General features: G+C 65.5%; 4 protein-coding genes across 4 annotated transcripts; 1 reads left to right on the top strand and 3 right to left on the bottom strand.

Annotated features, from left to right (window-relative positions):
- Positions 1–1,977: 1,977 nt before the first annotated feature.
- EMIHUDRAFT_201234 (hypothetical protein) lies at positions 1,978–2,532 on the top strand (the record flags this gene model as incomplete). The annotated part of the gene is made up of 1 exon (XM_005789289.1): positions 1,978–2,532. One exon carries the CDS (start codon positions 1,978–1,980, stop codon positions 2,530–2,532), a length of 555 nt encoding a protein of 184 aa, XP_005789346.1.
- A 280-nt stretch (positions 2,533–2,812) lies between these two features.
- AMT8 (putative ammonium transporter) lies at positions 2,813–5,498 on the bottom strand. The gene is made up of 8 exons (XM_005789290.1): positions 5,334–5,498; positions 5,102–5,259; positions 4,757–5,032; positions 4,528–4,583; positions 4,335–4,448; positions 4,109–4,266; positions 3,430–3,814; positions 2,813–3,364 (listed from the first exon to the last, which is right to left on the bottom strand). The coding sequence occupies exons 1-8, from the start codon at positions 5,457–5,459 to the stop codon at positions 3,138–3,140; spliced, it is 1,500 nt and encodes a 499-aa protein (XP_005789347.1). The 5' UTR covers positions 5,460–5,498; the 3' UTR covers positions 2,813–3,137.
- Positions 5,499–7,597: 2,099 nt separating this feature from the next.
- Positions 7,598–8,670, bottom strand: EMIHUDRAFT_201237 (hypothetical protein; the record flags this gene model as incomplete). Its single annotated transcript, XM_005789291.1, has 2 exons — positions 7,598–7,631; positions 7,964–8,670. 2 exons carry the CDS (start codon positions 8,668–8,670, stop codon positions 7,598–7,600), a joined length of 741 nt encoding a protein of 246 aa, XP_005789348.1.
- A 1,041-nt stretch (positions 8,671–9,711) lies between these two features.
- On the bottom strand, positions 9,712–10,550 carry EMIHUDRAFT_351930 (hypothetical protein). The gene has a single exon (XM_005789292.1). The coding sequence runs from the start codon at positions 10,520–10,522 to the stop codon at positions 9,878–9,880; it is 645 nt and encodes a 214-aa protein (XP_005789349.1). The 5' UTR covers positions 10,523–10,550; the 3' UTR covers positions 9,712–9,877.
- Between the last annotated feature and the right edge of the window lie 2,049 nt (positions 10,551–12,599).

The following is a 12,599-nucleotide window of genomic DNA, read 5'->3' on the forward strand; positions in this document are numbered from 1 at the left end:
CGAGGGTGTCGAGCTGCTGTCGAGGGATAGAGGTGTCGAGGCCTGTCGAGGCCTGTCGAGGCCTGTCGAGGCCTGTCGAGGCTGGGACCAAGCTTGTCCGTGTCGAGGGGTGTCGAGGGGTGTCGAGGGTGTCGAGGGTGTCGAGGGTGTCGAGGGTGTCGAGCAGGTGTCGAGTGTTGTCAAGGGGTTTTGCGTCTAAGGTGTCGAGGTGTCCAAGGTGGCAGGATGCAGTTGCAGCCCATCAACAAAACTTGGGCAGCAGTTGCAAAGCTGTTTCATCCCTTAGTTGCAGCCTCAGTTGCACCCTGTTGATGTAGCACAACCTGAGCACAACCAGTATACTCTCTGTGGACATTTGAGGACATCAAGTGCCGGGAGTCATTGCCACTGTGCACAAAGGTGCTGTGCAGGCGCAGCACCGCAGCAGCGTCGCCGCTGCAGCAGCGTCGCCCCTGCAGCGTCACCGGCGCACATAGCGCAACTGACCACAGCGCTCATGGCACAAGGCTGGTGCCATGAGTCAGTGGACATTGCCACTGCACAAGGTGCTGTCCAGCAGCTAAGGGCTGCCAGTACCCCATCGCAGCAGCGTCGCCGCCGCTGCAGCACATCCAGGGCCGGGGAGCTAAGAAGCGCACCCAGCGGGCCGGATGATCGGGATCGGGTTACGGGCTAGAGAGCCCTAGCCCCGGGGGTGCGCGTTCGCAGGGCCGTAACACGGGTCTCCGAGGGTTAGTCCGCGCTCCAGGTTTCCCCTAGCAGCGGAGCGCCCCCTCCACTCGGAGCTAAAGAATACTCTCCGAGGGTTGGACCCGCGTACCAGGTTTCCCCTTAACTGCAGAACGCCCCCTCTACTCGGAGCTAGTGATACGAGAATACGTACTGGCTACTGCCCCCACGCAGTACCTGTACTACTCGACGATAATACAAGAATACGCAGCTGCGAGGTACCTATAAAGAAACAGCGAGGTAAAGTTCGGCGGCTATGATAAACCGAAAGTTGTCGTAAAACGCGGGCGAAAGCAAAGCAGAGGGCGGGCGCTTTTTGCCGCGGCGATGCCCGCAGCCTGTCGAGCAGCTTCCGCGGCGCCCATGCGCCGCGGGGTTGACCGACAGCCGCGCCTCTCGCGCCTCCCGTGCCACGCGCGGCGACGCGCACCCTGCGCGCCAGTCGGCGCATTGGCAGTACTGCACCAGCCAGCACGGCGTGGAGCAATGCATCCAGGGCATTGTGCTGGGCGCCAACCAGCATGCCTCAGGACAGAGCAAGGGAGCATGCTGCGCACCCTGGCGCAGCGCCAGCTCGCCTCCAAACAGGCACTCTCACCACTGCACAGCCGCCCACGAGCGCCCGCAGCTGCACTGCTCAACACTGAAGCTCAGGAGCCTCCCCTTGTTGTCGCAGCTTTGTGCAGTGCAGCGTGCGAGCAGCGCAGCGCCAGGCCGACCCCTGGCACGCCCGGGCGGCTGTGGGACGGAGGCCCGCCGAGCGAGTGCGAGCCGCATCGGCGGCCATGTCTCCTGCCGCCGCGAGCGAACGGCGCAAAGAGGCAGCGTCGCGCATGCTTTTCCGTAATATATTCCATCCGAAGGCTCTCCTTGTTTTAACGGTGTGTGCTCAGATTGGACTGCCAGCCGTCCGGCTGCGTCTCGGAGTTCGGAACTCGCCCCCAGTTCGCGAAAGGGTTTATGTTTGCACATACATGCAAAAAAAAGTGAGAAGAGGAATGGGGGAGGGGGAAAGGGTCCGGTTTAAGGAAAGTGACTGACTTCTGATGTTTGCACATGTGAATAATGACTGACTTCTGTCGACCGCTGTCGCTCCCTTCTCGACTGTCTGTGCTTGTGCGTCTTGGGCCCGGTTGCTCTTCGGTGATTGCCTACTGTCCTTCACGCAGATGAGAGCGCCGTTCGACGCCGTGAATGCATCGGATTGAGCGCGCTCGTGGGGACGCGCTCGAGGGGCCTCTCACCTTAATGGCGGACGCGAATATCACGCCGACGGGCGGCGCATCAGGGACCCCTCGCTGGCGAGCGGTTGGCGCGGGAGGTCACGGAACGACGGGTCGAGCCCCTCCGCCAGTCGACGTGGCGGTCGAGACGGTGAGCGCGGACGACGTCCTAGCGGGCGTGGCTGAGCAACGCGCCCCCAAGACGACGATACCGACGATCTATGAGCATGCCCCCTACGAGCAGCCTTCCGACGGGAGCGAGATGTTTGGGTCGAACCTGAACCACGACTGCATTACTTGCATCTTCGACCTGCTACCCCTCGATGACCTTGCTGCCCTGGCTAGAACGGATCGCAGCAGCAACGCTTTCCTGAGCTTTCACATGCGTTGGCACCGCGAAGACTGGTCCGCATTCGTCATTCAACATGAGTGGCGATACATGCTCGAGCGACGAGAGTACGCAAGGGAGGATGCGGCGGCCAAGGCGGCGGCGGAGCCGGCGCGGCTTGAGGCGCGATGGACTGAGGAAGAGGTGGCTTTGTGGGTGAGTTGGGGGGGGGTGGAGGAGGACTTGATCTAGGCTGGAGATCGGGTCGCCATGAGATACATCCACGAATCCACCCATAATCCATAGTCATAGTGGCTCGTGCACAGCGCGCCCACACCAACCTCTCAAAATATGCGGCTAGACCGTGTGTCCGCGCGACCCCGGCGAGGGCGTGTCCCTTGTGACTGAGTTGTGTCGAGATGGCTGTGTCACGTGATGACATGTGTCGTGTTCAAATGTCCACGACCACGCATTTCGTTACATGTACAACATGTGCATGCACATATGACATGTGCATGCACATGTGCTGTGTACCTTGTACCTAGGTCTCTTAGCCCACAACGTAACACACATGCCTTTTCACACATGGTCATGGACATGCTCACATGCTCAACAGCTCAAGCCACACGCGTACTCGGGAACAGAGTAGCCCCCCCCCCCCCCCCCAGCCCCGAAAGCAGATGAGAGACAAGAGTGCACCACGAGTGACGATGCGCGAGTCAGTCCGCAACACATCCGTCTGACGCCTTAGGGGGCCGCGCTGCCGCGCTCCCCCATCCGCGTGCACCGCGGCACGCGGGCACGCGGCGCATATTGTGTCGGATTCGGGTTCCTGCCGTGCGCCGCTGCGTCCAGCACTACGCGCCTGCCGCATCCGTCGCAGACGTGATCCTCTTCGGCGTGATCCTCTCCGTCGCCTCTTCGATGGCGGTGGCGATGTCCGGGTAGGCGGCGCCGCCGTGCTTGCTGTTGTCGAGGCCGGCGTCCTCGACTTCTTTCGAGATGCGGAGCAAGCCTCCCGCCATGAGGCCCGAGAAGAGGATCGCACTCAGCGCGCCGACCCAGAGGGTGATGAAGACCGTGCCTGCGGGGCAGGGGCGAGCGTCGGAAGGGAAAGAGAAGAGGGCGCACTTTGACGCGGGAGCGGACCGACGATCTGCGTGGCGAGCAAGAGGCCATCGCCGCCGTAAAAGACGCCGCACGCCGTGCCAGACTCCGTGTAGGAGTAGTCGCACGTGCAAAAGAAGCCGACGGCGAGGCAGCCCCACAGACCGCACGCGCCGTGGACAGCGAAGGCGTCGAGCGGGTCGTCGATCTTGAGCCTGCGCATCAAGCACGAGGCGCCGTGGTAGAAGAATGCTCCGATGAAGCCGATGACGACCGACGCCCAGATCTCGACGGTCGTGCAGCCGGCGGTGATCGAGACGAGCCCTCCCAGCAGCGAGTTGCAGGTGTGGCCGAGGTCCCACACGCCGGGCGACCCTCCGCAGGAGCCGGGCGCGAAGCGCTTGAGGAGGATCCCCGTGGTGGCGGCCTAGGGTTAGGGTTAGGGTTAGGGTTAGGGTTAGGGTTAGGGTCAGGGTTAGGAGGATCCCCGTGGTGGCGGCCTAGGGTTAGGGTTAGGGTTAGGGTTAGGGTTAGGGTTAGGGTTAGGAGGATCCCCGTGGTGGCGGCCTATTAGGGTTAGGGTTAGGGTTAGGGTTAGGGTTAGGGTTAGGGTTAGGGTTAGGGTTAGGGTTAGGGTTAGGGTTAGGGTTAGGGTTAGGGTTAGGGTTAGGGTCAGGGTATGGGTTAGGGTTAGGGTTAGGAGGATCCCCGTGGTGGCGGCCGTGGCGGCGGAGAGCGTCGTCGTGACGGCGGCGCGGGCCGCGTCGCGCGCGTAGTTGTGGAGCGCGAGGGTTGAGCCCGGGTTGAAGCCGTACCAGCCGAACCAGAGCAAAAAGGTGCCCAGCACTTGCAGGGACGCCGACTGGCCGGCGAAGGCGTCTGCGGGGGCGACGCGTGCGCGTGAGGGAGGAGGCGGGGCAGCCGCACCGAAGCAGGCGGGTGCGCACGTTCGGGCAGCTCTCCGAATCGGCCCTTGCGAGGTCGGATGATGAAGGCACCGGTGAAGGCGCAGATGCCTCCCGTCATGTGCACGACGCCGGAGCCCGCAAAGTCGACCATGCCTGCGGACGGGGCGGGGCGGGGCGGGTGAGGGGAGGGGGCGGTGGCATTGTCTGCTGGAGGGGGGGGGGAGAGGGGCACCAGTGAGCATCGCGTCCTTGTTAAAGGCGGAGAGGAAGCCGTGTTCGTCCCACACCCTGCGGCCAGAGAAAAAGGGGTGACCGCTGTTCAGACGTCTGCCACCCCTCCCGGGGTCTGCTCCCCCTCCCCGGGGCTAGCCCCTGGGCTGGGAGCGTAGTACGCCCGTCGCTGCAGATGCGGAGCGAGGCGAAGGCTGGCAATGGACGCTCCCCGGGGCAGCTGCGCGCGCCAGTGCACCACCGTCGGGTATACGAAGCCGACGATGGCGAAGACGTACGCGCAGTAGCCAACCAGCGTGCACCGCTCCGCCACAGCGCCGGACGTGATGGTCGCTGCCGCCGCCGCAAAACAGTACTGGAAGAAGAAGAAGACGGCGTCGTGCCCGTAGTCCTTTTTGCCGGTCGTGTCGTCGGCTCCGGAGAGGGCAAAGTTGTGGCCGCTGCCGCCGATGAAGGCGTTCCCGTCCTCGCTCTTGTCATAGGCAAAGCCGAACCCAATGAGGTACCTAACAGCAGCGGGCTGGGCTGAGCGCGCCCGCGAAGGCCCCGCTGACACCGCTCCGGCCCTCGGACACCAGACCAGCCCGCCGAAGCACGCGTCCATGACGGACTTGAGAAGGATGTTCTTGACGCTGCGCATGCGTACCGATCCCGCCGAGAGCAGCGCGAAGCCCGCCTGCATGAGAAAAACTAGAGCCGCGCAAAAGAGCAGATAGAAGGTGTTCGTCTCGCTCTGCGACCGGGTGCACGAGGCGTGAGTGGGCGCAAAGGGCGGCGCGGCGCGCCAGCTGTCGCCGCCGGGCGGACCTCGTCAGCTTCGAAGCGGACCTCGTCAGCTTCGAGCTGTCCGCGCAGCGCCGTGGCGCAGGCCGTCAGCGAAGACACGTTGGCCGTGACCTCTGGACCGAAGTTGCAGGCCGAGAGAGGAGTCATCTGCAAACAAGGCGGCCAGTGGATGGCGAAGGTCAAAAGGGACTCGGCGGCAAGTCTCTCGGGTGACGGATCACATTTCAAACTCCGAGCTCCGACATTGTGGTGGCTGGTGGGTGGTTCCGCCTCGAGTCCACCGACCGCATGCGCACGAACGAGCACTTGGAGGACGAACGAACCCGGGCGGGCGCACGAACCATTCCTCTAGCAAGCATCAGAGGCTCATTTCAATCCGAAGTACTGACTGACATTCCTCTGACATTCCTCGCATCCGGCACGTACTCGAGTACGCAGAGGCCGCGTCTTCCGCTACCCATACTGACCTCATAGAGCTCCCGAACCTCCAATTAATTGTCGCAGACTAAAGGACGGGCGCCCGATCCGTCGGCAAGCCCCGCGTCGCGTCGCCAATACCACCATGGAGACGGAGGACCCAGAGGAAGGCGCCCTCTCAGGAGAGCAGAAGGTGGAGGACACCATCATCGATGAGCCCCTGCCGACTGGCGGCCGCAACCCGCCGCCCTCACACAAGGCGGCGGGCTGCAGCATCATGCTCACGCTAATGAACGTGTGCCTGCTGCTCACACTCTCGGGCGGGGTGGGCCTCGGACTTTTGATCTGGCGACGGAAGCACGTCTCGGCCGAGCCAAAGTTTGGCGCCTCGGCCGACGGCACGACGGTAACCCTCAACGGCGTCACCTTCCAAAACGTCATCTCATATGGCGACTCGCAGCTCCTCTTTGCAGGCGGCGGGGACCGTTACAAGTACGGGCTGGTCAAGGTGTACACCATCGCTGCATACCTCTCACAGAGCATGTTTGGCGCTCCAGACTGCCCCGCCGCGTCGCCCGACACCGACGCGATCATTGCGTCGTCCGACGACAAGGCGTTTGAGATCTACATGCAGTTTGGAATCTCCATGGACCTCATGACCGAGGCGATTGTCGAGGCGCTGGAGCCGCGACTTCCGGCGGACTCGGTCCATCAAACCATCAAGGCCCTAGAGGATGGGATGCTCGCATTCAACATTAACAAACTCTCTTCCGGCAAAAAGATCTACCTGCGGTGCAGCGCAGACATCCTGATCATCACGCTCGACGGGCCGGACACGCCCGCCCAGGAGGTGAGCAGCCCGGGCCTCTGCTCGGGACTCTGGGAGATGTACATCGGTGCCGACCCCCTAGATAACGGAGCCATCAAATCCGGGTTCGAAGCGGGCTACAAGGCGCACCTGGCCTCACTCTGCGGCGAGGAGGACGCCTTCTCCTCCGCGTCTGCGCCCGAGAAGCCCGGCTTCTCAGGCATGATGCTAAAGATGGCGGACACGCTGGACGAGTCGGCGCAGACGGTCTTTGATTTTATGCCCCACCTTCCCATCACCATGGACTCCATGGGCATGACTAAGATGCTGCCTGATTGGATGCAATGAGGAGCGGGAGGGTCCCTCCGCGATAGGAGCGCTCACTCAACGTCTCGCGGCCCACAGGGGCGATGTAACTTAGCTAGCGTGCCTCTGTCCTCTGCACAAATTTTGATGCGATCCGGGGGGGGGGGTTATTTCCTATGGCTATAGGGGACGCGGCTGGGAGTAGGTGACCCAGAGCCCCGGGGCAGAGAAATTGGCGACTGGGGCCCGGGGTTTGCCACCCTAACCCGGGAAGTTTTGGGGGTGTTTCAGGGGGGGGGAGCCGGTCTTTAGATTTTTTTTTTCCCCTTGGGAAAAGGAAAACAGGGTATTTTTAAACCTCAGAATCGGGGGGGGCCGGGTCGCTTTTAAGGGGGGGGCCTTTGAACCCGGGCAAACGGGTTACGTGTTTGTGGGGGTCCCCAAAAAGGGGAGGTCCCAGGGTTTTTGGGAAAACAGGGGGGCTTTTTCTGGGGTTTTTGCCCTTAAGGCCCCCCCCCCCCCCCCCCCCCCTCCTCTTGAAGGCTGTGGCGGACCTTCGCAGCACCTCCATGTAGCCAGCCCGTCGCTCCGCCTCCGCCGCGCCCTTTCTGCCGCCGCGACGCCGCGTCAAAACTATCCGCGCCCGCTGCCGCTGCAGCCCTCGGCGGCCAACCGCCGCCGCCCCACCGCCGCGCCTCCAGCGCCGCTTAGTCCCCCCCCCGGACCCCCGCGGGTGAGGGAGCAGGCCTGGGCCTCAGGCCTTCATAAACTCCCACACGAGTACGTTCCTGCGGCGCGAGAGAGAGAGACGTGGCCGAGAGGAGGGGGGGGGGGGCAGGAGGGGAGGGCGGCGGGGCCGGGGGGGCTGCGCGCTTGTCCATGGCGCCCGAGAAGAAGGAGTGGCCCGGCCCCTTTGCGAGACAGCGCACGACGTCCGAGTGGCCGATCCGCGTGGCGAGGATGCCGCGCTTGTCGAAGGTGGGCATGCGCCACATCTTGATGGCCTGGCGGGGAGGGTGTGGGGCGGGGGGCGAGATGGGGGCGAGGGGGCGGGGGGGGTGGGACGGGGGGGGGGGCGAGGCGGGGGTGGCATGGCAGGGGTGCCGCCTGGTCATCGCACGCCGTGAGCAGCACCTGGTCGCCCTCCTCGCCGCCCGCCGTCGGCTCGGACACGACCGCCATCGCCGTCACGCCGGAGGGATGCCCGTGCTGGTTGGTGACGGTGTGGTCGTGCAGCAGCTCGCCGGTCGGCGACCACACCTTGACGTGCCCGTCGAGGGCCGCAGTGAACAGGTGCGACTCCTCGACCCACATCGCCATCAGCAGGTTGGTGTGCTCCGTCGCAATCTGCAGCGTGAGCGAGCCGGAGGCGAGGTCCCACAGGCAGACCGCCCCGTTGCGGTCGGCGGAGAGCAGGATGTTGGCCGCCGTCTTCATCACCTGGATCGGCGCCTGGTGGCCCTTGAGCTCCACCACCGGCGCGAAGCCCGCCGGCGACTCTGCAAACTGCCACGTCTTGACGCCCATGTCGTCGCCGGCGGAGAAGAGGTAGGCCCCTCCCTGCGCGAGGCACCAGATGGAGCCCTGGTGCCCCTCGAGGGTCTGCTCGAAGCCGTTGCCCATGTGCCACACGCGCACCACCCCTTGCCTCCCCCCGACCGCCTGCGTGCCCGCAAAGAGCCACTCGTCAAACACGAGGATCGCCTCGACCGGCGCTCCGGCCTCGACCGTGTGGACGCACTCGAAGCTCTGCTCCCACGACCAGAGCTTGACCATGCCGTCCGAAGACCCCGTGAACAGCTGCTTCCGCCCCTCCGCGACGTCCATGCACGAGACGGTATTCGTGTGGCCGGTCAGCTTGGCCTGCTGCGTCGGCAGCGTGCTCGCGCCGCCGCCGCCGCCGCGCCCGCCCCTGCCGCCACGCGAGCTGCCGCGCCCGCCGCCCCATGAGTTGTCGTATCGACCACCCTTGCTGCCGCCCCTGCTGCTCCTCCCACCGCGACTGCTGCCGCCGCGACTGCTGCCGCCGCCGCTGCCAAATCCCCGCCCGCCGCCGCCGCCGCCGCCGAATCCGCCCCTGCCGCCGCCGTTGTATCCGCCGCCCTTTGAGGAGCCGCTCCTGCCGCCACTCGATCCGGGGAACGCTGGCATGACCGCTCCTAGGTACCGTTCAGCTCAACAACGCGGAGAGGAGCGCTTCTGCCCTGCCAGGCGCAACGCAATAAAGAGAATTTTACCGGCACCCGACCGACTGCACGCATAGTATGTGGGAGACTCGTGCCGCCGCCCCTGCCACCCCTGTGTCAGTGTGCCTGTGGTAGGAGAGACTGCCAGCGACAAGCTGGAGGCAGGTCGCTAGACTGAGATGAGACCGCCAGTGGACGTGGGAGTCCACCGCGCACCGCGCTGCGAACCTGTCGTGTCCCTTGTCAGGAGCAGGAGAGCCCCACCTGTCCCCCTGATCGTCCTTCCAAAATCCTGCTCGTGCAGGTGGGGACCCTGTCCTCGTCCCATCCCTCGTTTGGCGTGTCTGTTTTGTTTCTTTCTTTCTTTTTCCATAGGAAGAGGCGGACGCCCAAGGGTGGGCGACGGCTAGCGCACCACACCCCTCTCCTTAAAATCCCTGTGTGGTGGCGGCGTGCCGTCATCATCATCCCTCCCTTGAGCTCTGCGTTTTCTTTCTTTCTTTCTTTTGCACGGGACTGGCGCGCACTGGCACGTGCAAAAAAGAGAATGTTCTTCAGAAAAGAGAAATCAGAAAAAACTTCTACGTACCGACTGCACTCCAAGTGCTAGTCGCAAGTGCCGTGCGCACAACACTAGCCTAGTGCTAGCCCTAGAGGAAGACTAGCGACTAGGCACGGGACTGGCGCGTATGTAATTGTTCAATTGTTCGTACACACTCGAGTACACACAGGGAAAACCTCGAAGCCCAACCTCGAAGCCCTGGGTGCTGGGAGCCCTCCCCTTACTCTGTTGGCTGGTGAGCGCCCCTATTGATACACCGTCGGTCTACAGACTACACCTGAATGCCTCACTCCCCGGGCTTCTTCAGCAGCGCATGCGCCGGCATCGGGTACCCCACCTCGCCCAGCGTCACGTCGAACGCCCGCATCATCTCCTTCGTCCCCACGCTCGTGAAGCGCACCTCGCCGCGCCGCGCCTCGTTCTCGCCGCCGGGGAGTGTGCCCCAAACCCCGTCAAAGACCTCGCGCAGGGTGGCTGCGTCGACGCGCCCGCGCCGCGCACCCGGCACGTCCTCGCGAGTGAAAGTGTCGACGAGCTCGAACCGGCCGGGATAACTTGCCGCCAGGCGGGCGGCCCACTCGCGCCAAAAGGTGTCGCCGCTCGACTTTGAGCACCACAGCAGGCGCACGCTCTCGGCTTCAGCCTCGGACAGCTCGATCGCCGCGAGCGGAAGCGCCTCGGTGATACCGACTCCAAAGGCGACCAGTCCGACGAAGGCACCGGGGTGGCGCGCCTTCTTACCCATCGGAAAGACGTCGATGGACTGGCCGACGGCGATGCTGTCGAGGTAGCCAGAGGCGCGGCCGCCCGGGTAGACCTTAAACGTGATGTCAAACTCGCCCTCTCTCGCCGCAGACATGGAGTATGACTTTGGCTTGTAGTTGGGAACGCACACCTTGACCACGTCGCCGGTCCCAATGTTCACGCCCATGCCGAGTCGGCTGAGAGCGTCCGGGTTGCGGAACGTGAGAGTGTAGACCGGAAACCGTTCCGGCGGTGCCGGCTCGACGAGGCACTCCCTGCGCAGCAGCGTGGCCGAGTGGCCGCCAAAGAGACCCGGACCCTGCACCCTGCCGCCGCCGCCATTGCCGCCGCCCTTGCCGCCGACCTTGCCGCCGCCACCCTCGCCTTTGCCGCCACCCTTGCCGCCACCTTTGACTCCGCTGTAGCCGTCAATCATGGGTACACGACTCAGCTTGCTCGACGCTGAGTGCTCGACGCTATATGAGCCGAACAAGGCGCGCGGCTCTCGATTCGCCGATCCTAACAGGGGGTTCGGGCTATTTAAATCTGCGGGTACCTGGGTGGCGGGGATAGACAGAAAGAAAAAAAGGCGCCGCGTCGCCCAAAGTGCGTCTGGGTGTCGACGCCTCCCCACGACGAGAACTCCGACGACGAAAACGGGCGTTGTCTCTTGGGAGTAGCCACACCTGCACGGCATGGGCCGCGAGGCGGCACGCCAGCGCGAGCGACGGGCCGTGTACCATGCGATCCGTTCGGGCAGCCTGCACCGGCGCGCGCCCACGCTGGACGAAGTTGCGGCGCTCTTCCGCGCCATCGACCACAGGGACGTGAAGGCGTACGGCGTCTGCACGCTGGCCGCGCTCGACCTCGACACCTTGCATCCAATGCCGCCGTGGCTGCGCCAGTACATGCCCGGCGCCGAGCGACGTGTCACACTGCTCGGCTATGCCGCCCTCCGCCGGCGGCACGGCGCGGTCAAGCACCTGCTCGTCGCCGGCGCAGCTCCCACCGTGTCCGAGCGCTGCCCGGGCGGGGCCATCGAGTCGGAGGCGGAGGACGCGCGGCTGCGCGAGGCGCTCTCGCGGCGGTACGGCGCCGGGATCGCGAGTGCCGCGGCGGTGTACGCAGTCGAGCTCGTCGCGCGGCTGCGCTCCTTTGCCGCGCGCGATGCGGCGCGTGGCGCGTCGCTGCCTCCCTGCTCCGTGTGCGGAGAGAGTGGGTCGACCGCATGTTTCGACGCGTGCGGCTGCCCGTGCTGCGAGGCCTGCGTTTGGGGGGCGCTGCTGCGGCCTGGCAACGGCGGCGGTGAGATGCGATGCCCGCGCTGCGGCTCGGTCCCGCCGCTGCGCGGCGGTGGCGAGGGTGCGGCGGCAGCAGCGGAGGTGGTTGCTGTCGCTGCTGCTGACGGTGCTGCTGCTGACGGTGCCGGTGCATTCGATGGCGGTGGTGGTGGTGCTGCTGCTGCTGCTTGGACGTGCGAGTGCTGCGCGTGCGACACAAACGGCGCCCACCGGCAGTGCTGTCGCATTTGCGCGGCGAGGCGCGCGCCGCCGAGCCGCCCGCCGCCGCCGAGCTTCTGCGGAGACCTCGAGACCTCGCGACCTCGAGCGAGCCTGCAGCCGCCGAGCGTTGGCGACGACCTCGCACCCAGCCAAGCTTGCAGGGCCAGGGCCAGCGAGGCTGCGGCGGAGTGTCTTCTCGCGAGACGCAATTGGCGACCGGAGACTTGCCGGGCGGAGGAGGAGGCGGTCTGTGAGTGTGAGGCGCGCGCCGCCAACGCGCTAGCTCCCGCCCGCGGAGGCGGAGGTGGAGGCGGCGGAGGAGGAGACGGAGGAGGGGGCGGCGCGCGCGCCGTCGTCGAGTTGGCGGTGGCGAGGCGCCGCTCCTTTGGTCGGCGGCTCTGTTTCCTCACGGGCTCAGCCATCCTCACGGGCTCGGCCAGCATGTCGGCGGCCGGAGCGAGCTCAAAGGGCGACACGCTTGTGGCTGGATTGGACCACCCACCGCTTCAGCTCCAGATCGTCCTCGACCGGCGGCAGCTCACGGGCGCGGGAGGCGGCGGCGGCGGCGGCGGCGGCGGCGGCGGCGGCGGCGGCGGCGGCGGCTGCGGCGGCTGCGGCGGCGGCGGCCCTCTCTGCCCCGCGCCCGACGGCAGCGAGGCTCTGCTTGCGATGGCGCACGCCGCGCCCGGCGACCGCGTGCGCGCGAGCGGCGCGCTGCGGGCGGTGCGGGGCACGCGCGACGGCGAGGACGGCGCGGCGCGC

Source organism: Emiliania huxleyi (assembly GCF_000372725.1).
Source record: "Emiliania huxleyi CCMP1516 chromosome Unknown EMIHUscaffold_13, whole genome shotgun sequence".
NCBI classification, from domain to species: domain Eukaryota; phylum Haptophyta; order Isochrysidales; family Noelaerhabdaceae; genus Emiliania; species Emiliania huxleyi.

What these genes read in the sequence shown, in the direction of transcription:
- AMT8 (XM_005789290.1), bottom strand. Translation starts at nt 5,459, where the DNA reads ATGACTCCTCTCTCGGCCTGCAACTTCGGTCCAGAGGTCACGGCCAAC. An exon ending in TGCTTCGGCGGGCTGGTCTG is followed by an intron (nt 5,033 to 5,101) that starts GTGTCCGAGGGC and finishes CGCTGCTGTTAG; the next exon opens with GTACCTCATTGGGTTCGGCT. An exon ending in CGACGCTCTCCGCCGCCACG is followed by an intron (nt 3,815 to 4,108) that starts GCCGCCACCACG and finishes CCCTAACCCTAG; the next exon opens with GCCGCCACCACGGGGATCCT.
- EMIHUDRAFT_351930 (XM_005789292.1), bottom strand. Translation starts at nt 10,522, where the DNA reads ATGGGCGTGAACATTGGGACCGGCGACGTGGTCAAGGTGTGCGTTCCC.